Source organism: Leptodactylus fuscus, chromosome 2 (genome assembly GCF_031893055.1).
Source record: "Leptodactylus fuscus isolate aLepFus1 chromosome 2, aLepFus1.hap2, whole genome shotgun sequence".
Taxonomy (NCBI): Eukaryota; Metazoa; Chordata; class Amphibia; order Anura; family Leptodactylidae; genus Leptodactylus; species Leptodactylus fuscus.
Window position 1 is genome coordinate 117,313,305 of NC_134266.1, and position 22,848 is coordinate 117,336,152.

Here is a 22,848-nt window from a genome sequence, read left to right on the forward strand (position 1 = left end):
TGTCTAATGGCCCATTTATTAAGCCTACATACTGTATAACCCCACTGTTTATTGGACCATTTTCTATGTACACATACAATATCGTAGAATATAATTAATGGGTGCAGACGTCAACCCTGCTTCAAGGTCTACCCAGGTCTACCTTGTGAGTGATTATTTGTATGGGTTGCAATATCTGGTACCGCAGGTTAATTTAATTCATTTGAATCAGACATCAGCTCAATCATCAATAAAACTCACACTGAGACTGATAGAAGATGACTTCATGTCCATACATAAGATATGTTGTCAGTTGAAGAGTCTTATTAATGGTCACATGACAAGTTAGGACTATAATGGAGTGAATACTCACAAATGTAGCATTTTTTAAGAATACTATTCTACATAATACATGCAATGGGCCAGAGAAAGCACTCTTTGCTTTCTTTGCAACATTCATAAAATGACTGCACTACACAACACAACAATTGGCAGCTGAACTAAGTGGCACTCACCTCTACAACAGTCAAAACACAGTACAAGGAAGGATGTTCTGGATCTATTCCTTCTAATTTTAATCCCACTTTGAAGCTATTTCGTGACTGTGGAAAAGACTGATGCTGAAAGCATAAAAAAAATAGTTAAAAAATAAAGTTGAAACACAAAGTATGACACGCAAAATACTGTGTTCATCAGTAATTTAAGATTAGATTGAAAGGGAATCTCCCCTAAGCATACAGATCACATTACAAGGAGAAACTTTTGTAGATTTGGAGAAAAAAACCCAAAAACTTTTATTTTATTGGTGTACTAGGCACAGAACTTCAGCTCCCTGGAGCACTGATCTTGCCGCTTAGGTAGGGAGGGTAATGGCATAGCAGTGGGAGGACCAACTCCCACTGCAAGGGGTGGCACATGTAAGAGGTGGGGGGGCCTGAGTATCAAATGCTCCGGGTAGCTGGAGGAAGAGTTTTTTTTTCTCTCCAAATCTTCAAAATTGATAAGAATAACAAAGGCATGTTGTTTATATCACTAATGTAATAGTGCAGTAGAATAACCCCCATTAACATTTTCCCTATACAGGCAAAATTAAAGATTACATCTTTATTTGGAATGGTAAGTAAAAGTGACATTATCCAGGATCCAGTGTCAATCTAGAAAAAGTGCTAGCCATTTTTTTGGACTGCTATACATTTACTTAAAAGTTTTCAATAGGTACAGGTGAACTGATCTTGACAAAATATACCTCTTTGAATAACTTAAGTGGTGCAGCTGGCATCTTCTCTTCTTCCAGATACGAAACCCAGTTCCAGAGCTTCTTCTTCTGTGCAGATGCTTATTTTTCAAAAACAAAAATTAATACTTTTAAACATATGATCAATATATAAATGGGGAGGCATACTATAAGAATAAAAAACACAGGCTTCTGAACAGCTTTCGATATTTCCAATTCCATATTTTATGTAGCTGCAACTATGGCATAATGTTAAAGCTCCATCTGACACCTAGAATCCCTGTTTCTATGCATTCCATTCTGTCCTTCTTAGGACACAGGTTAGGCTAAGTAATACAAGAGACTATGAGTTACTTTGCACAGTGGCTAAGTGGTTAGTACTGCTGCATTGCAACGCTGGAGTTCTAGGTTCAAATTCAACCAAGGACAACATCTGCAAGGAATTTGTATGTTCTCCATGTGTTCGCATAGGTTTTGGCCCACACCCCAAAGACATACTGATAAGGAATTTAGGTTACAAGCTACACTTCAGAGGTACCTTCCCCACAATATTACATAGAGATTTTTTTAGGCCCTCAGTCGCCATGTTATTTTGGAAGGCCTTCTCTATGGCCCAAGTTCCCTTCCTTCAGAAGGCTCTTGGTCGTCTGCAGGCCTACTCTTGAGCAGTATGGCTTTTGGGTGGAGACTTCAATATGATTTTCTCCGAAACTGCAGATAGATTGTCTTTGAGTGGCTCCATCTTGAGCACTACCCAGCCCCAGCTGGCCACAGAGTTCTTGTAGTCTTATCAGGTCCAACACCCTTTTTGACGTTTGGCGGGTCAAATATCCCACCAACAGTTCCTTTACCTTCTTCTTCCACATCCACAACTCTCACTCTAGAACAGACTACTTCTTTGGGAACATTCTGACCCTTTGTCTACTCACTGACGCCAAAATTGGCCCCATTTCAGTCCCGGATTCACCCCCACCCCATCAATAGGCTGCTCAGAAAAGCAACGATCAGAAAAGTTGGAGGTTATCCTCTAAAATTAAGACCACCTCAGAAGAATGCCAGAAAGCAACCCCAGAAAGGAGGAAAGCTGAGAAATGGGTTCCTGGAATGCCCTGGGGGACTGTAGGGGGAGGTGGGATGGGAGTGATCAGGTGCTGAGGAGTCACCCCTTCAGAGAACCTCACACATAAGAGTGGGATCACTGGCATTCCAGCTGACAGAGAGTGGGGACTGGGTAACCAGCAAGGTGCTTTAATGCAGAGCACTGTACCCGGAAGGGGAAACGACTAGTGTGGCATTTTTAAAAAAATATGCCATTTTAGTGCCCAGTTTAAGCCAGTTAAGTGGGTTATTCAGGGTACAAAAAGTGTTGTATATGTGGGCATAAACAATTTTTATTTAATTTTTTTAACACTTCCTTTTAACATTTCTTTGATGTCCCACTAGATGAAGAGGCTGACTTCCTCTTTTCTCACAGGATCAACCAGATACTTGGTTTTGGCATTAGAGAGCTTAAATAACACGAGACACTAATGCATTTTTTTTTCTAACTAATGTTGCTGTATTTCTGACATCAATGTTAATCCCCCCCCAAAAAAAAACCAAAAAAAAAAAAAAAAAACACACAGCAAAGAAATTATCCGTTGCTGTCAGTTTTTTTTTAGACAGACACAAAAGTAGGGTATACTAACTTTTTGTGTCCTTAAAAAAAAACTGACAACAATGGATCAGATTTTTGTTGTTTGTAAACATTGATGTCTATGGAAAAAGATGGTCATCTGTTTACATCCGTTCTTGTATCCGTTTTTTTAGTATCCTTTAAACTGATGTAAAAAAACGTGATCCAAATGAACCCCGACACTGGGTTCACACCAGCGTCCGATTTCCGTTTTCAGGTTTCTGTCTTCTGCCGACAGAAGACAGAAAACTGGCAGACTGTGTCCGTCTGTGAGAGCCAGTGAGCGTTTTGTGCTCTCCACGGCAAAACCGTTTTTTTTTAACCGGATACAAAGTCCTGCATGTCCGACTTTGTGTCTGGTTAAAAAAAAGCGGTTTGGCCGCGGACAGCACAAATGCTCACAGGCGCTCATTTGAATGGGTTTGAAAAATGCCTGCAGGTTTCCGACTCCTGTCCAGTTTCGGGCAGGAAACGGAAACTTGCAAAACAGAGACCGGGGTGCAGATGTGAATGAGCCCTAACTTTGTTATTTGAAAGTGATGAATAAACCCAGTTTATAGAAAAAAAAAAAAAAAAAAGGAATAAGAGCAGAACAAGAAATAGAAAGATACACTTTGCACTTCGCATGCCCATTTACCTGCTTTTACTTGCTTGGCAGACTTTCCTCTCCTTTGGTGTCCTCTGATTCTATCCTGTTAAAGTAAAATAGAAATAAATTATAAACAGTAATAGCAGAAACATTTGTAGTTACTATGTATAGGCTTTGAGGGAATAAGGCGTACGTCCAATGATTCACTGAAAGCATAACTAAACTTTCGGACAACTTCTGATTATCTGGCAGCATTTGTGTCATTAATAAATTTTGTTATATACTTTATTGACAAATTTTGTCTCCTTTCTGTGAAATCCTGCATTTTTTACACTCTTTCCCTTGCTTCTGTGCCAAGAGCTGTTCCTGCCTCTCACTGAATGTTACTGTGTATGGAGTACAGGCTGTGTAAGATGTACAGGAGGGTGAGGAGGGTCACTACAAACAGTTATCTCTCAAGCATTATGAAACGTACAAACTAGGGGCAGAGTTCTCTTCTTTCATATGACACGAAGACTGCAGTGCTATCTATATGATTTCAAGAGTTTTTACCGGTTGAAAACACATTTGGGATTAGGATATTTATATGCAGCTGCATAATCTACACAATCCTGACTGTGTTTTCAACCAGTTATAACTCTGGAAATAGAAGAGAATCTTCTTTTTCAAATGACACTAAAAATAAATTTCTATGTTTTATATATGGAAATAAAGTTTCTAATGCAAAAGTGAAAGTGCTTTATGTTGTAGGGTCTACATTTGATTCATTTCAGTTTAGGGAAGAGTAGGAACAGACTTCAGTCAGACTCAGGATGGTGGCTCATTGTTTAGCACTGCTGTCTTGCAGAACTGGGACCCTGGGTTCAAATCTGTCCAAGACCTCTACATGGCATGTGTATATTCTCCCTAATTTTGCGTAGGTTTGCTCTACGTTACTGTATCTATATCTGTGAGGCTGGGTTTATATGCTCTGTTTTGGAGACAGACTCCCTTTTGAAAGACTAATAAGGCACAAGATTCAAAAAGGTTTAGTTAATATAAGCTATTCTTATTCATATAAAGATGAGAGGTCAGACGTCAATAGAGTTCTACATCTTAGGCTCGGTTCACATCTGCGCCTGGTCTGCGTACGGGGATTCGGTTCACCTCTCTGCATGAAAAATGTGGTGAGAAAAGTGCTGCATTTTTCACCCTTTTCAGGCAGAAACCGAACGGAACCCATACAGACCCCATTATAGTCTATCGGGGTCCTCGGGTTTACTTAGGTACCTGCTTTTTTTATGTGGATTAGATTTCCGTTCAGGGAGGGGGGGGGTGTAGTCTTTGGTGTTGATGAGATGAGCACAAATGTTTACTTAGCATTATTCAATTGCATTAGAAGAGTTGAGTTAAAAAAAAAATTCTAGAAAACTGTAAGCAAACATTTCCTAAAAAGTGAATGTTGAAAAGAGGGATTGTCCAATTTTAGACCAATATTGAAAAGACAAACGTTATTTGTTTGTATTATTAAAAAGTTGCATAATTTTTCAATGCACTTTTGTGCCCATTCTTCACGGTTTTCTCGATTTCTGCTGTCATTCATTTTGCTACTTCTAGTGGAAAAAAAAATTAAAAATCAGTCCATGGTCATGTGATGAGCACAGCTCATTACAGTCACAGCACAGTAATCAGATATCTGCCTGGTAACTAGCTGTGCACCTGTGTATATCACATGACCATGGACTAATTTTTATCCACTAAAAGTAACAGAATCAATATGAATAGACAACCACTTAAAATATTGTTGCACTGGAACTTCTTTCAGTGGCTTTACAGAAACTAAACAAGAAAATCCCTTTAAAAATCGCATCAGAACAGTTAAGCAGCACTAAAGACATTATGGAAGACATGAAGGGATTCTGCTGTATACCTCATCCTCCTCAACTGCATCTTCCTCATCCCCTGAATCCATTAGTAGTTTCCTCTTTTTTCGTAACCTCTGTGGACGCTCATTCTCTGTGCTGGGTACTGGAACTGTAGGGCCCGTGGTTGGAGTAGGTGTAGTGGATTGCACTTCTAAAGAGGAGCCCACTTTTTTTTCACTAAAGCAAATGAGAGATCACATTATAGAAAAAGGGTATAATTTCCAAGGTTTTACCCTCAAAGACGTTTATGGCACATCAATGTAGGATTCTGCATCTCCCACAGGCTTTAATGGGGTGCCCCTTCATGCATGGTCAATTCTAACAAGAACAGGAACTGGACGCTAGAGCTATTAGGATCATTTATGAAAAAAATGTCTATATGCCATAAGCGTCCACGATGGGTAACATTTCTTTGCTTCTACAAGAAAAACCCCCCATTTAGTATAGGTTGAGATTTTATGTAGAATAATAATAAAAATGAAAAAACAAGACACATACTCATTTCTTAATAAATATCTGCCTAAAAAAATCTGTATGGGATAGATGGATGACAAGCAACATGATCACATCTGTGTCATGCTTATACAAATGATAGGACAGGAGGGGGTGAACCACAACAACTATCAAGATCAGATTTACTATTCAAGAGTTGAAAAACTAACTAAGGGTGCATTCAGACTACGTAACGCCGGGCGTGTATGAGAGCCGTACACGCCGGCATTACGGCAGACTGCCGAACACTTCCCATTCACTTCAATGGGAGCGCTCGTAAACGCCGCTGTTACGAGCGCTCCCATTGAAGTGAATGGGAAGTGTTCGGCAGTCTGCCGTAATGCCGGCGTGTACGGCTCTCATACACGCCCGGCGTTACGTAGTCTGAATGCACCCTTACAATCACTATGGGAGATATAATGGTCACCACATCTGCGGTCACTTACAGTGTCTAAAAGCAGGCAATGGGCTTGAAAAATCTAAGGCTTAGTTCACACGCAAATCTGCGTGTGCATATTCCGTCACGGCAGCACCCTCTGGGCTGGGCCCATTCATTTGGGCCTAATCCAGAGCGGAAAGCCGTGATGGGATGCTATGCACTGCAACAGCATCCTGTCACGGCTTTCCGCTCTGGATTAGGCCCAAATGAATGGGCCTAGCGCGGAAGGTGCTGCTGCGAGGCGGACGCTGTGTCTGATACATGCCGCTAGCGGAAAACAGAACGCTAGCAGTCTACATTGCCCACCATTTTGAGGGGCGGATTATGACGTGGATTCCGCCGCCATAATCCGTCCCCTCTGTGCCCGTGTGAACGAGCCCTTAGACAACAGTGAAAATCTGTATTGATTTTAAAAGAAAGTAAAACACCTAATGCTGCTTCTGTATTTAAACTTATGAGATTTCTGACCATTTCCTGACCAATTTGAAGAAAAATGTTTTACTGCAATTGTTGCTTTATAAAACTTCTTGTACATAGTGTGTACCGAAAAAAAAAATTTGCGGAATAATATATTGCCTTAAACCCATTTAGTCTGTAGCTTGTTACCCAAGTATTTTTTAAATCATAAGAACCAGAAAACTGGCTCTCCACATATGCCAGGAAAGGGAGAGAACAGGAGGAGCCAGGAGGGACCTCCAGAAGGAACTCCAGACCCCTGCCACATGTAACCCCCCTGGAGTGCATTGAAACAGAGGTAATCTGCTATTCACCTAGATAGGTGGGATAGGGAGGAATCTTGCCAAAGAAAAAAATTCCCCCTTTTTCAGGAGGATTTAAAAAAAAAAAGGAAAATGTTGCAGCTCCAAACATCTGAGACTTCTTCATGAACTGCTCCTAATACAAACAGGAAAACACTGGGGAAGTGTGCAAGGTAGGGCCTCTTCACCTCTTTGTGCTCCTGTTCCTATTTGGATCAAGGATCAATCTCTCCAGTGTTTGTCACTGTCATAGTACAAATCTTTTTTTATTTTTTCAATTAAGTAACTGTATGAGGGCATGTTTTGTTGTGGGACAAGTGTCAGTGTTTAATGGCACCATTTTGAGGTCGACATACCCATATATACTCGAGTATAAGACGACCCAAATATAAGCAGAATCCCCTAATTTTTTCCACAAAAACCTGGGAAAACGTATTGACTCGAATATAAGCCGAGGGGGGAAAATGCAGCAGCTACTGGAAAATTTCAAAAATTAAAATGGTCAGAGTTTTTGGGTGCAGTAGATGCTGGGTGCTGGGGAAGGGGAGGGGGTGTTTTGGTTGTCTGTCTGCCCCTTCCCTGAGCTTGAGGACTGAGGTTTTTTTTCCCCTGCACTTGGAATTCAGCCTGGCTGAATATAGGGTATCTGCTGTGCTCCTATTAACCCCTTCCTGACGGAACAGGAACACTGCAGGTCCCCTATATTCAGTAGACCGGGCACTTTCAGACACAGGGATACCTAATGTGTATGTGTTTCACACAGAAATTTTCTACTTTTATATGTATTCTAGGGAAAGGAGGGAAGTACAAGCTTCACATAGCACTAAAATAAGAAAAAAGAGCTATAAGAGGAATAAAAAAAACAAATTTGCTGTTGAAGGCAGAGGTTAAATATGAATATCCAGAATAAAATGTAGTCTCAATTAGGTTTGTAGGCTCAAGCTGTTATGTCAGTCCAGGTAGCTGCAACGGGGCTAAGGGATTGCAGTGGGGAATCTCGCCCTGCACTACTCCCACTAGCTAACCCGGTCCCTGCCTCACGGGTGTAGGTCGGCTGTTCTCAGGCTAAACCTGACCCCGACAGCTCCTCTCTCACTGACACCGTAGGCCTAGAGGGAAGTGGGAGAAGGAATGCCCTATAAGATCTCTAGGGACTGGAGACTAAAGGGGGTCACCCCTAACGAACAAGTGAAGCTGCTACTGACAGGGACTGACAAGGGTGTGCGCTGACTAACAACACAAGCAGCACACAGGAAACATGTAGGAAAGGAATTCCCCAAACCAATATGGGAAGGAACCGTACACTAGGAAACAAACACAGGGAAACTGAGTAGAAATCAAAGGATAAGGCAATTCACTCACACAGTCAATTATACACGGAGGGAGGATTGGTGAACACAGAAGGGAAAACACACAAACCAACTTGTTCACCCAAAACCTCCCAAAAACCAACCACGGAACTTCCTCTATCCAAGATAACCACCTACTCCTCCTGCTAAGGCCTAGCTCTGTAAAAGCGACACTCAGCACAGAACCATGGGAGGCATGGGTTTATATACAGAGTAGAGACCACTCCTCCCAGGTGCAAATGGGAGGACAGACTAATGAACCAGGAAATCAAGCTGCCTACCAACAGTGCGTGCGAGCAAGTCAGAAGGTGTGCACCAATACCCACGACACAAAATACTCCTAACAGGATCCTCCCCTCAAGGAGAAGACTCCGGATTCTCTAGGAGCATCCTTCTTCGGGAACTCCTTGTGGAATTTCTCCACGAGTCTGGGGGCTGACATATCCGACTCCAGAACCCAAGAATTATCTTCAGGACCGTATCCCTTCCATGCCACCAGATACCGTAGCTTCCCCCGAACATATTTGCTATCCAGAACTCGGGATATCTCATACTCCCCGGACTCAGAAACTGGTGGAACTTTAACTGGAGACGTTCCCTTCTTGGCCTTCTTTAACAAGGAGACATGAAACACCCGGTTTATCTTCCACCTTTTAGGTAGTTGCAGCTGCGCCGCCACTTCATTTACCATCTTGATGATCTTAAAAGGACCCACAAACCTGGGACTCAGCTTCTTGCTAGGAACCTTCAACCTGATATTCTTGGTGGACAACCAAACCATCTCACCAGGGAAGAACTGCAACTCCCCTCTCTTCCTATCCGCCTGGACCTTAGCCTGGTGCGACGCCCGCACCAGATTCTCTCGGATACGGGACCATACCCCTTGCAGCTTTTTAGAAAATAGCTCCTCCTCCGGAACTGGGGACGAAATGGAAGAAAATACTCCGAAAACAGGATGTCTACCACCGGAGCAAAAAAAAGGTGTGGTACCTGTGGCGTTGGAATCATGGTTGTTTAAGGAAAATTCTGCCAGGGGAAGAAAGTCAGCCCAATTATTCTGATTCTCTCGAACAAAACACCTCAAAAACTGTTCCACATCCTGATTCTTCCTCTCTGTTTGCCCGTTAGACTCCGGGTGAAACCCGGAGGAAAACGACAGTGTAACTCCCAACCTGCTGCAAAAAGCCCGCCAGAATTTAGCCACAAATTGCGGACCCCTGTCCGAAACGATCTCCTCAGGAAGACCATGCAACCTTACAATTTCTTTAATAAATGACCCTGATAGTGTCTTGGCACATGGCAGCCTGGAAAACGGGATCAAATGGCACATTTTCGTGAAGCGGTCAACGACTACCCAAATGACCGTGAAACCCTTAGACACTGGAAGGCCCGTGATGAAATCCATAGACAGATGAGTCCAAGGTGCCTTAGGAGGTTCTAACGGATGTAGAAGACCGTGGGGACGGGTATGCGACGCCTTGGCTCTTGCACAGACCGAACAATTTTGAACAAACTGCAAGACATCCTTACTCCACCCTGGCCACCAAAAATTCCTAGACACCAATCTCATGGTCTCTGAAACCCCCGGGTGACCAGCAAGAACCGACTCGTGACACTCCCTCAGTAGACTTTGTCGGAGAGTAGTTGGGACAAACAGCTTGTTTCTAGGTATCTTGGAAGGTGCAGCGTGTTGCGCTTCGATCAAGGCTTTCTCCAATTTCGTGCCCAATACTGCTACCACCACTCCATCCCCAAGAATAGTGGCCGGCGCCTCTCGTTCCTCCTCAGTCGACATATACCGGGATAAAGCATCAGCCTTAACATTCTTTGAACCCGGCACATAAGTCACGGTAAAATGGAACCGCGCAAAAAATAGAGCCCATCTGGCCTGCCGTGCATTTAATCTCTTCGCCGACCCAAGATAAACCAAATTCTTGTGATCGGTAAATACCTGGACTGGCCTTCTGGCCCCCTCCAGGAAATGACGCCAATGTTCGAACGCTAGTTTTATTGCCAGTAGTTCTCTATCTCCGATGTCATAATTCCGTTCAGAGGCAGAGAATTTCTTAGAAAAGAAGGCACAGGGATGCGTACCCTCCTCGAACTCCTGAGAAAGTACTGCACCCACCCCCACCGAGGAGGCATCCACCTCCACTCGGAAGGCCAACCTCTCATCCGGCTGTCTCAAAATGGGAGCGGAGGAGAATCGCTTCTTCAATTCTTCAAACGCGGCTAGCGCCTCTGGCGACCACTTAGCACAGTCAGCCCCCTTCTTAGTCAAGTCCGAGATGGGTTTCACAACCTCAGAAAATCCCTTAATAAACTGGCGATAATAGTTGGAGAATCCCAAGAACCGTTGGACCGCCTTTAGGTTCTCAGGTCGCGGCCACTCCAAGACTGCCCTGACCTTCTCAGGATCCATCTCGAACCCCTTGTCCGATAGGATATAGCCAAGGAAACATAATTTATTGACCGCGAACACACATTTCTCCAGCTTAGCACTTAATTGGTTAACCCTCAGGAGATTTAAAACCTCTCTCACTCTCTCCCAATGAGTCTCCAAATCCGGGGTGTAAATGAGTATATCGTCCAGATAGACCACAACCCCCCTCCCTATGACGGCACTTAGTACATCATTAATAAAATTCTGAAAAAACGCGGGCGCATTGGTTAGACCGAAAGGCATCACCAGATTCTCAAAGTGTCCTAGGGGTGTGTTAAACGCTGTTTTCCACTCATCCCCCTTCTTGATTCTCAGCAAGTTATACGCCCCACGTAAATCTATTTTACTAAACCAGCGAGCTCCCGTAATCTGGCTGAAAAGATCCGAGATCAACGGGATGGGATAGGGATTCCGCACCGTGATTTTATTAATCTCCCTAAAATCCAAACAAGGGCGCAACCCTCCATCTTTCTTCTTAACAAAGAAAAACCCCACTGCTACTGGGGACTTAGATGGGCGAATATGCCCCACCTCTAGACTCCCCTCAATATACTCTTTGAGCGCCTCCCTCTCCGGAATAGTGAGATTGTACAACCTTGTCTTGGGTAGCACAGCATTTGGTATAAATTTAATCGAGCAATCATAGGTGCGATGTGGTGGTAATGTCTTGGCTGCCCTTTCCTCAAAGACCTCCCTGAACTCACATATTTCTTGAGGCAAATTATCTATAGACAAAGACATCACGGATATGGGCAGACATCGACCATTACACCCCTGCCCCCAAGAAACTACTGACTCGGTCTCCCAGTTGATAATAGGGTTATGCTGCTTCAGCCAGGGCCACCCCAACACTACTTGTGCTGGTAATTTAGACAACAAGAACAAGTCAATCTCTTCCCTGTGGCCACCCACAATAAACTCCAGACCCTCCACCTGTTTGGAGATGACAGATTGCTGTAGAGGGGTCTTATCAATAGCCCACACCGGTATCTGAGACTTCAAGACCAAAGGACTCACCCTTAGTTGCTCGCAAAACTCTGAGTCAATAAGGTTGACTGCCGAACCACAATCAACCAAAATCCGGCACTTCTGCCCATTTACCCATCCATCAAGGGTCAACCCGGCAGTCTGAGTACAGGAAATATGCACACCTCCCTCCTTAGTAGGTTTTCTCCCCTTACTCTCAATAGACCTGGGGTTATTACCCTCCTTGGCGAACCATTCTCTGGAGGGGCATACCCTTGCTAAATGTCCCATTCCTCCACACACAAAACAGCGTACTGTGCGGGACCCTTCACTCTTGGGTCTAGCACTTCGCACAGTGGCCCCAATCTGCATGGGTTGGTCCCCCGGGTCCTCTCCAAAAACAGAGAATTGAGGAGGGCTAACCCCCCCAGGACTCTTGTCTCCACGCTCCCGGAGGCGCCGTCCAACTCTAATTGCCAGCTGCATGGCCTCATCTAGATCTCCAGGAACAGGGTGAGAAACTAGATGATCTTTAACCTGGTCCGAGAGCCCTGTCTCAAACTGACTAAGTAGAGCGGGGTCATTCCAGTGTACTTCTGCTGCCCACCTACGAAACTCTGTGCAATATTTCTCTATAGCGTGATCCCCTTGCACCACACGTCGTAGGTTATACTCAGCCGTGCGTACCCTGTCTGGGTCGTCATACAGTAACCCCATTGTGGAGAAAAACGCCTCTACAGTTAGTAAGCAAGCTGAGTCGGCTGGTAACGAATGTGCCCAGATGAGGGGATCATCTCTCAATAAAGTAATAATAATCCCAACTCTCTGTACCTCAGAACCGGAGGAAAACGGCCGTAGCCGGAAATACAAAAGACAGTCCTTTTGAAATCGGAAAAAATCTGACCTCTTACCTCGGAAGGGTTCAGGTAAGCTGACTTTTGGCTCCAGAGGCCGACCCACAGGGGCGCTACTCACCTGCCTCTGTATGCCCTCCACCTGAGAGGCTGTGTGTTGAGCCAACTGCTGTACTTGAGATACGCCAGAAGCTTGGATGGCATCCATTCGTAGCTTGATCCCCTCCATCTCAGTGGAGATCTGCTGCACCGCCTGGTACAACTGTTTCAGGTCCGTCATAATGCAAACGAACCCTTTTTTTTTTTTTTTTTTTTTTTTACCGGCTGAGTGTACTGTTATGTCAGTCCAGGTAGCTGCAACGGGGCTAAGGGATTGCAGTGGGGAATCTCGCCCTGCACTACTCCCACTAGCTAACCCGGTCCCTGCCTCACGGGTGTAGGTCGGCTGTTCTCAGGCTAAACCTGACCCCGACAGCTCCTCTCTCACTGACACCGTAGGCCTAGAGGGAAGTGGGAGAAGGAATGCCCTATAAGATCTCTAGGGACTGGAGACTAAAGGGGGTCACCCCTAACGAACAAGTGAAGCTGCTACTGACAGGGACTGACAAGGGTGTGCGCTGACTAACAACACAAGCAGCACACAGGAAACATGTAGGAAAGGAATTCCCCAAACCAATATGGGAAGGAACCGTACACTAGGAAACAAACACAGGGAAACTGAGTAGAAATCAAAGGATAAGGCAATTCACTCACACAGTCAATTATACACGGAGGGAGGATTGGTGAACACAGAAGGGAAAACACACAAACCAACTTGTTCACCCAAAACCTCCCAAAAACCAACCACGGAACTTCCTCTATCCAAGATAACCACCTACTCCTCCTGCTAAGGCCTAGCTCTGTAAAAGCGACACTCAGCACAGAACCATGGGAGGCATGGGTTTATATACAGAGTAGAGACCACTCCTCCCAGGTGCAAATGGGAGGACAGACTAATGAACCAGGAAATCAAGCTGCCTACCAACAGTGCGTGCGAGCAAGTCAGAAGGTGTGCACCAATACCCACGACACAAAATACTCCTAACACAAGCATTGGAAGAACTAAATCTACAAACTTACTCCTCCTCTATTGTCTCCTTTTTCTCCATATTATCACCTTTTTCTTCTTTTTTTATTTCTGGGAAATTTAAAAAAGAAAAAGTGAAATATTTGTTATAAATTGTATATACAGCTAATGTCACAAAAGAACATGACCATCCTATACCTTGTTCAGGAATTCCACCAGTAGATCTCTGCAAAGATTTCTCTGTATTCTTAATACTGCAGGAAGTGTCTGAAGTTTTGTCAGAATCCGTAATAATTTCCAGAGTACCAAACTCACTAAGCCGGAACTAGAATCATAAACCAATTATGAGAAACAAGAATGTTACCAAATGCATTAGAAGTAGTGATGGATGAATGAAAGAATGGAATATTTGATAGATGGTTTATTAGACAGAAGATTCACCAAAGGTCTCCTGACCCGTATTTGACTTCCAGGAAGGGTAGCAATGCCGTTGCTCCAGTCCAGAGCATTCATCAGGTCAAAGTCTGAAGTAGATGCCTGAGACATCTCCTTTACCAGCTGAAGGTAGAAAAAAAAAATTGTTATAGAAACTATAGCATGTCAGGGTACAATTTACAACAGGATTGTGGCAGAAATTCCTGGAACTGTCCCTTTCATCTGAATAAGGCCAGCCACACTTTGGCTTTTTGCATCCAGAAAATACAGTTTAAGTCTTTGTCTCCTGATGAAGCCATCCTAGGTGAAACGCGCGTCAGGCGTTCAGCAGTTTACTCTCATTGGCGCTGTGCAGTGGACTCTGTTGCTCACTATTTTATCATGTCTCTGGGTATGTAATTTTTGATCTATGATATTGCTATTTATCTGGCTAGTTGTCTAGCTTCTAGATTCCCTGGGTGGAGTGTTATATATGCACATACTTTGTATATACCTATGACTAAAAGCTGCACTGCGCTTTGCTGAGTGGGTTGATTTATGTGTCTGCTCACTATTTTTAGTGAGTTATTTTTGTATGTCTCCCTGTGATTTTGTTTAACTATTTGGTTATCAATAAATATTTTTCATACTTTTTATATATATTTTTGCATTTGTCTCATGTTTCCTTTGGTTGTTAAATGAACTGTATTTCCCAGACTACAATCTGTCCAGAGATCCAGACTCACCGTTTAATATAGTTATCTATGATACTGTGAGCCCAGGGTTACAGACAGAGTGCAGTTTGGAAAATACAGCCTATACATAGACTGTATTTTTCAGATGAAAAAAATGAAGCTAACCTTATGTTTGCAGAAATCCATGGACATGCCACAGAAACAATCCTATTGAGATGAGAGGAACTCTCCTTCCGTTGCATCAAATCTATCATATATGATTTCTCCTTCACAAGTCCATTGACACAAAAACACTAGAGATGAGCGAGTACTGTTTGGATCAGCCGATCCGAACAGCACGCTCGCATAGAAATGAATGGACGTAGCCGGCACGCAGGGGGTTAAGCGGCCGACCGCCATCAAAGCGGAAGTACCAGGTGCATCCATTCATTTCTATGGAGCGTGCTGTTCTGATCGGCTGATCCGAACAGTACTCGCTCATCTCTAAAAAACACCACTGATCTCCCACACCTCCACCCATCTCTCAACAATAATTTTAATAGTACAGACATTCATCCTCAGCCTTTATTGCTACTACCTACACTTCAATAGTTGTGTTGGAAGTTAAGTGTAATGACGTTTTGTCAAAATGCTGTTACGCTGGGTTCACACCAGCGTCTGGTCTCTGTTCTCAGGTTTCCTGTCATGCAGAGTCTGGCCGTGAGCGTTTTATGTGCTTTGCGGCGAAACCGTTTATTTTAAACCGGACACAGAGTACTGCATGTCTGACTCTGTGTCCGGTTAAAAAAAAAACGGTTTCACCACGGAGCACATAAAACGCTCACCGGCGCACACGGCCGGACACTTTTCAAGCCCATTCAAATAAATGGGATTGAAACATGCCGGCAGGTTTCCATCTCCTGCCCCTGTTTTGTGCAGGAAACCTGCAGAACAGAGTACGGGCGCAGATGTGAACGAGCCCTTACTGTGTCTGATAAGTCCCATTCTGCACACTTGTTTTTCACTTTATACTCTGCACATGTAATATTATTGTATGACATAGTTATGAAAACTTGAATTTACAAAGAAAAAAAACAAACCCACCACCAATAATCGACCTGGAGTTTGTTGCAGATTTAACAGTGCAGAGTAAAATACTGGTATTACTGGTGGCCATTTTTTCAGTAGGAAATGCAGCCATATTGCTGTTGCCCCTATTAACTGCATAACACTGTGTTATACATGTATGGTGTGGAGAAAAAAAAAAAAAAAAAGGGAGAGCAGATGAAAGTGATGACTTTCACAAGACTGTACATAAGCCTCCCACGTGCGATGATAGATCCTTGCAGACTGAGGATTTTGAGCCTTGAGCATGGTCTGGATGACAGACTCTGAAAAACCATGATGTCGCAGGACCTCCATTTCAAAAGCCATATTGTTAAAGGCTGTTAAGGTGGGGGGAACAGCGGACCTTAAGGCAGAGAGATCGATTTGCAGAGGAAGAGGAGTGTCCGCCAGCAGGAACATGAAATATGCGTACCAGACCCATCGGGGCCAATCTGTAGCCACCAGGATGGCTGGAGACTCCTACCAGAGTGTCAACGAACCCAAGAGAAAATAAGAAGAGGAGGGAAAAGGTACAGAAGGTGAAAGTCCAACCAGGGAATCACGAGAGCAGCAACGCCAGTGGCCTGAAGGTCCTGCGACCTGACTATGTAGCAGGGGGAGTTTAGGCGAAGATGCTGACATCCGATGTGCCCCACCAGCAGTAACAACTGGAGAAAGATCTTCTGGAGAAGTCAGAGTTGAGTTTTCATCCGATAGTCCATGCCTGGAATGTGGACCACAGTGCTAGAAGATAACAGTCCACCCAAAGAAAAGAGCAGGAGGATACTTGCATAGTTCCTAGTGCCCACCACCCCCACAAGAAAGATTAAGTAGCCATCCATGGAGAAATTGTTGGTCTTGACTCTGACCGGACGCCCTTAGAGGAGAGGACCAGTGAGCCAAGTCTGAGAAAATGGCCCTCAGTTCCAATAGGCTAATCTGGAGGGAGGTCTCAACCTTGGACCACAGGCTCCAAGTGATCAATGCACCGAAAACCACTCCCCAGCTGGGAGACTGGCATCAGTGGAGATCACCTGTCAATGAAGGGGAAGAAGGATTTCCCCTGTGAGATTCACAGCCAAACCCAAACTTCAGTTGGGACCAGCTTCAGTGACAGGCTGTTCATGAAGAGATGACTGATGATCACAGGTATAAACAACAATGGTACCTGTATATAAATGAACAGACCTGATGCTGCTGGAAAAAAAGACCCAATGTAAGGTGAGCAATTATTTGTAATGTTTATTGGAACACTAGCAGTAGTATAAAATAATAATATAGAAAAAAAGAAAAAAAAATGTCGCAACATCCCCTTAAAGGGCAAACCTGTCTGTGTACTTAAGAGGTTAAAGGGGCTCCATCATTGGCAAAAGTCATTTATAACTAATCACATACTTGTATAGCCTTTAGAAAGGCTATTCCACATCTACCTTTTGTATGCAGATTGCCTTAGTAGTATTTGAATAAGTCAGTTTTTATTCATATGCTAATTAGGTCGGGTTCACATCTTTGCTCCGGTCTCCGCTTTCAGTTTCCGTCTTCTCCCGAAAGGAGATGGAAACTGGCAGACCGTGTCCACCCGTGAGTGTTTTATGGTGTCCGCGCGAAACTTTTTTTTTTTTTTTTTTAACCAGACAAAAAGTCCTGCATATCCGACTTTGTGTCTGCTTTAAAAAAAAAATGGTTTCAGGGATCCTTCACACTGAGTATACGCTCCGCTCATTCTGAACGGAAAAGTCGTTCAGAATGAGCTCGTAAAAAACGGCTCCCATTGATTTGAATGGGTGCCGGCATTCGAGCGCTACCCATTGAAATCGATGGGAGGCTTTTTTCCCTATTCCTTTCAATGTGATATGCGCATATGACTTTTTCCAATGATAGAGCCCCTTTAAATAAGCTCCGTAGAGTGCCTTTACACATCTGCATTTTCACTTGGGCCAACACATACATTTTTTTGGTTTTTTTTTTCTTGATCAAAACAAAGAAAAAACTAACAGCACCGTAGCCACTTACCGCTCCACACCATGCTAATACATAGTGCTAAGTGTAAAGTTAAGTCTCAGTGCCATAATAGTTTGGTACTTTTGAGGTCTTGCGGCTGTATAACATAGCCAAGAGAGTCAGAAAATACTTAAATTCCAGCAGCTTAACCCCTCAGCTGCTGTGATTAACAGCTATACAGGATGTATCGCAATAAGAGTGAATTTTGCGCGTTATTTTTCGGCGTATACGATCCTAACTCCCATTGAAATCAATGGGAGCTTTTACGGCGCGCAAACTCTGACACGCCGTATACGTGCCAGATCACGCTGCAGGTTACATCGTTTAAATGCACCCTAAAATGTATTGCAGCACATTGCACTGAGGATCAGCATAATCCAGGTTCAAGTTCCCTTGTGAGGAGCCATTTTGCCAGCGAAGCTATTTTTCCGGGGTCGGCGTCACATCGCTATGACAGCCGGGAGCTCCCCGGCCTGTCATTCAATAGATTCTATTGCAGGCTACTCTATGTAGCCTGCAATAAAGCTGCAATATTTTTGCAATGCAGTGCATTAGTGATCAGATCCCCTGGAGTTCAAGAACCCTAGGGGGTCCAATAAATGCAAAAAAATAAATAAAAAGTAAAAAATAAATAAATAAGTATTAAAAAGTCAAACCACTCCCTTTTCCCTAGAACAAATATAAAAGTACTTAAATAACGTGAATACATTAGGTATCCCTGTGTCCGAAAACGCCCGCTCTATAAAAATATTTTTCCTGTACAGTAAATGTCGTAGGGGGGGGGGGGGGGGGGGGGGAAGTAAGAAGTGCCAAACCGCCGTTTTTTCACTGTTTTTGCCTCTGATAAAAATTTGAATAAAAAGTGATCAAAACAATAGCAATTCCCCCAAAAATGGTATAAGTAATAAGAACACCTGGTCCCCACAAAGAATGACGCCCTATGCATCCCTGTACAAGAAAGTATTAAAAAAAAGTTATGGGTGTCAAAATATTGTGACTTTTCTAAAGAAAGAAAAAAGTTTTTTTTTACACAGTTTTGGACTATTGTTAAGGGGTTAAAATGTAAATAAAACCATATAAATTTGGTATCTCTGGAATCGATCCGAGACATAGAATACAGGTAACATGTCATTTTATCTGCACAGTGAATGCCGTAAAAATAAAGCCCGTAAGAAAGTTGTACAAATGCACTTTTTCTTCAAATCCACCCCATTCTGATTTTTTTTCCAATTTCCTAGTACATTCTACAGAATAAATAATGGTAACAAACCTTAAGACCTCATATGGCTCTGAGAGTGGAAAAATAAAAAAAGGTTATGGGGTTTGGAGGGGGAAACGAAAAATGCTTGAAGCAGGAAGGGGTTAAAGGGGTTGTCTTGGATAAACTAAAAATTTAACACTAAGCTAAACAAATTCTACCACCTAACTTCTAATTTACTCCCTAAAAAAAAAAAAGGTATATCCACCCATCTCCCTGGGATGATCACGTGACCACCCCAGACATTTTCCTATTTCCCAGGGACATTCCGCAATAGAACAGCTCTATTGCGCAGACAGAAGAGACAGCGGCACAGAAGAAAGTGATCTTCATGATAAGAAGACAGATGAATATAACGGGGTGGGGAGGAGGTTGGGGAACGGAGTTAGTTAAGTAGGGCTAGTAGTTTTCAGGCTAGCTAGGGAAATGTGGCGATAATGAAATGGGGAGCCGTCTGTAACTTCAGCTCCCAGAAAGAAGGCAGGGAAGCGTTATTACCTTCCCTGCCCTCCATGATCATCACTGTGTATCCAGTGCTCATTGAGCGTTGTATACACCACTATGAGTGCCACCATGATACCTCCTCAGGACACAGATCAGCTCTATAGAATGGGCAGGAGGCTATATTCCTCCTACAACTCGGGCTAAATGTACCTGCCACAGGGATAGGGGAAAATCAGCCTCACCCAAAAAAAACAAACCACAAACTGATCAGATGTCCCCAAAGGTCTTTTATGATCTTATGCGGGTTCAATGTGAAGAAAAAAAAAAATAAATTAGAAAACTTTTTTTAAAAAAAAAGTTTAAATAAAATAATTAAATTATAATAAGTCAATAAAACGTCCTTATTAAAAGTTCTAGCTCCACCCCCACAACACCATACAAAATAAAATTTACCATAACGGAGAGTAAAAACTATTTTAAAAAGTTTGTATTAGTAGCACCTTGGGAAAAAAAAAAAAGAAAAGTGAAAAACAGACCTCTTTTGTTTATATCTTCCCAGATATGAAAAAAAATTCATACACATGCAAAAATAATTTTAAAAAAACAACGTAAAAACAAAGCCCTATATGTCACCGAAAAAAGATGCAGAAATTAGTTGAATAGCCCAAATGATAAAAATGCTACACCCATCAAAACTGCACATACAAAAAATCCGAAAATGTGTCTGGTCCTGAACCACAAATGAAGTGGTTTAAGTGGAACTTGGACGGATTCACCCAAACGTTAATGTGAACCTAGCGCAAGCCTGCACTATCCAAAAGTAGCTTTATTTACTTTGTACAGTGAATGCTAATGTAACATGTATAATAAGAAAAAAAAAAGTGTAAAACCAGCGTTACAATTTTCACTTAGCTGGCCCTAACCCGACACCCTAGCCACTGGGAATCTTTTTTTATTATACTTAATATATTTACAATGCATTGTCTTAATGACAAAACCCTCTGGGGTTCAAGACCCCTGGGAGGAAAGGGCAAAAAAATTCCAGTAAGGGAAAAAACAAACAAAATAGCCCACTTAAAATCAATTCTCTTTCCCTAGAATACAAATAAAAATACATAAATATAGTGAAGCACATACACATTAGGTATCCCCACCTACAAACTTATACATCCCTGTACACAGAAATTAATAGTGTCACCATAATTGTACTGACCCATACAATACCCATAGAAGTTACATAAATAATTCAAAGCCCATAAGAAAGTTGTGCAAACACAATTTTTCTCCAATTCCACCCCAATTTTAATTTTTTTCCCCCAATTTGCCCCTCATATGTCTCAGTGAATACAAGAAATAATGAAATTTAAGAAGTTATGACTTTTGAAAGACAGAAAGTAAAAAAATAAAAATCGAAACAGTTGAAAACCACATGCTCTTCTTCATTTTAAAGTGGACCTTTCAAGTCCTTGGGCACATGCGGTTTTATTTACTGCTAGAAAGCCGACAGTGCGCTGAATTCAGGGCTCTCCCGTTATGTATGTCGGGGTAAGCAATATTGGTGTCGTTACCGATATCTCTTTACTGTCAGAAGGGCGTTCCTGACAGTCTAGGTGGGCTATGAGGAACTCCCTCCCAGCAGTACTTGTCCATAGCTCTGTACTGTCAGAGGGCAGCGCTGTAGGTATAATTGATGCAACTATTTCCGATGCTGATTTTTTTCTGTTACATGGTTGGGATTAGCCAAAAATCCAATCCCCCTTGCAGGTAATTTAAAATGTAGCTTGTTTTTTTTTTCTGCCGCAGCCAAAATATTTAGTTTTCACAAGGTGGGGCTCTGGCATAAAAAAAAACAAAAACGTAATATTGATTGTTTAGCAGTAAGTTGGTAGATAACCAAGTCAGTTGCCAAAGTTTAATTTTATTTGTTTCTATATTCAGTTTTGCTAACTATTTTGTGGAAATTCCTCCAAATTTGCGGTGACTTTAGATTTTGCTGGTAGATTTCTACTTCTTATGCTAGGTTCACACAAGCGTTAGAGTCTCGATACAAGACTCTGTCCTCCATTCTGCATAAAACAGGCAGAGAGAAGAGACCTGCAAGGATGACTATAGTCTATAGGTCGACGGATTCCCACGTATAACCCCAGGGATAAGCCATCCCTTTAATGACAATGCTGACAGTTTCCGTGACGCTAATTCACACTTGTCAATCAATACCGCTGCACTTCTTAGGGTCACTATTGAAAACGGTGACCAAAACAAAACCAATAAATGCCAATATCTCTGGAAATAAACAAGTAAACCTGGTCTAGTCTGTAACTCCTGAAGTGTCATGATAGTTAGTAGTAAACCAGACGTAGATCCCCAGGAACCAGCAGAAGGAGACAATCCCTATACATTATACATTTCCCAAATAGAGAAAAGCTACACAAGCTGACGAGATAATAGAGTTTGGCTTTCATGCCTTGTAACGAACCCTCTGCTGTAAGGTTTCCGTGAAGGTCCTTATGGATCCAGCCCATATGTCCCCTTATATAACTGCTAAGAGCTCAGAGGCTGCAGTGACCGCAGGCGGCCGCTAGAGAGCGCACATTCCTTCAGGTGAGAAGATGTAGCAACGGAGTTGAGCAGAGAAATAGTGCTAGCCCACAAATTGCTGCACTCCCATAGCAAAGCATTGTATAGCCCAATATACGGACATGACTTCACTGCACGGAGTGTGCACTGTCTGCCGCTACGTCTTCACTGCTGCTCGCCCGCTCCGCTTTCTAGAACAAATAAGTCATATGCACTGAGGAAAACTCCCAATCTGCCGCCGGCACCCGCAAAATATTATTCTCATGTTCTGTAAGTGCAAAGCAAAACTCCCCTTTCACTTTGCAGGGCATCACTCCTCACCACTCCTCTGTCCCAGAGCCGCCTCTTCCACCATAAGATGGCGTCAAGGGGCGGCCCCAACCAGTACCCGCCTACCCGGCTCTTATTTCCAAGGCAACCATTCCGAAGCCCTCTGCCTCCAAATCAGCTGGGCCGCTCCCCGGCCTATGAGCAGAGGTGACGAGCCGGTGCTCGCCTGAATGGCTGGCTGTGTTACTGGCACAACTTTCTGTCACATTTAGGAAGAGTATAATTGCATGACAGGCAATGTATGCAGTAAGGTGCGTGGCCCTAGAGCTAGGATACATAACTTTATAATACTCTA

At 43.1% G+C, this 22,848-nt stretch overlaps 1 protein-coding gene across 2 annotated transcripts in view; it reads right to left on the bottom strand.

Annotated features, from left to right (window-relative positions):
• Nucleotides 1–22,575, bottom strand: part of L3MBTL3 (L3MBTL histone methyl-lysine binding protein 3) — a 56,946-nt gene extending 34,371 nt beyond the window's left edge. The window contains exons 1-8 of one of the 2 annotated variants that reach the window (XM_075264522.1): nucleotides 22,123–22,575; nucleotides 14,205–14,306; nucleotides 13,947–14,073; nucleotides 13,802–13,859; nucleotides 5,387–5,558; nucleotides 3,526–3,580; nucleotides 1,226–1,314; nucleotides 495–599 (exon numbers count right to left, since the gene is read on the bottom strand). In XM_075264522.1, the coding sequence (XP_075120623.1) occupies nucleotides 495–599; nucleotides 1,226–1,314; nucleotides 3,526–3,580; nucleotides 5,387–5,558; nucleotides 13,802–13,859; nucleotides 13,947–14,073; nucleotides 14,205–14,294 (696 nt within the window). In that variant the 5' untranslated portion in view covers nucleotides 14,295–14,306; nucleotides 22,123–22,575. Of the gene's footprint in view, nucleotides 1–494; nucleotides 600–1,225; nucleotides 1,315–3,525; nucleotides 3,581–5,386; nucleotides 5,559–13,801; nucleotides 13,860–13,946; nucleotides 14,074–14,189; nucleotides 14,307–22,122 lie in introns of both variants that reach the window. The other variant, XM_075264521.1, reaches the window with a different exon arrangement.
• Between the last annotated feature and the right edge of the window lie 273 nt (nucleotides 22,576–22,848).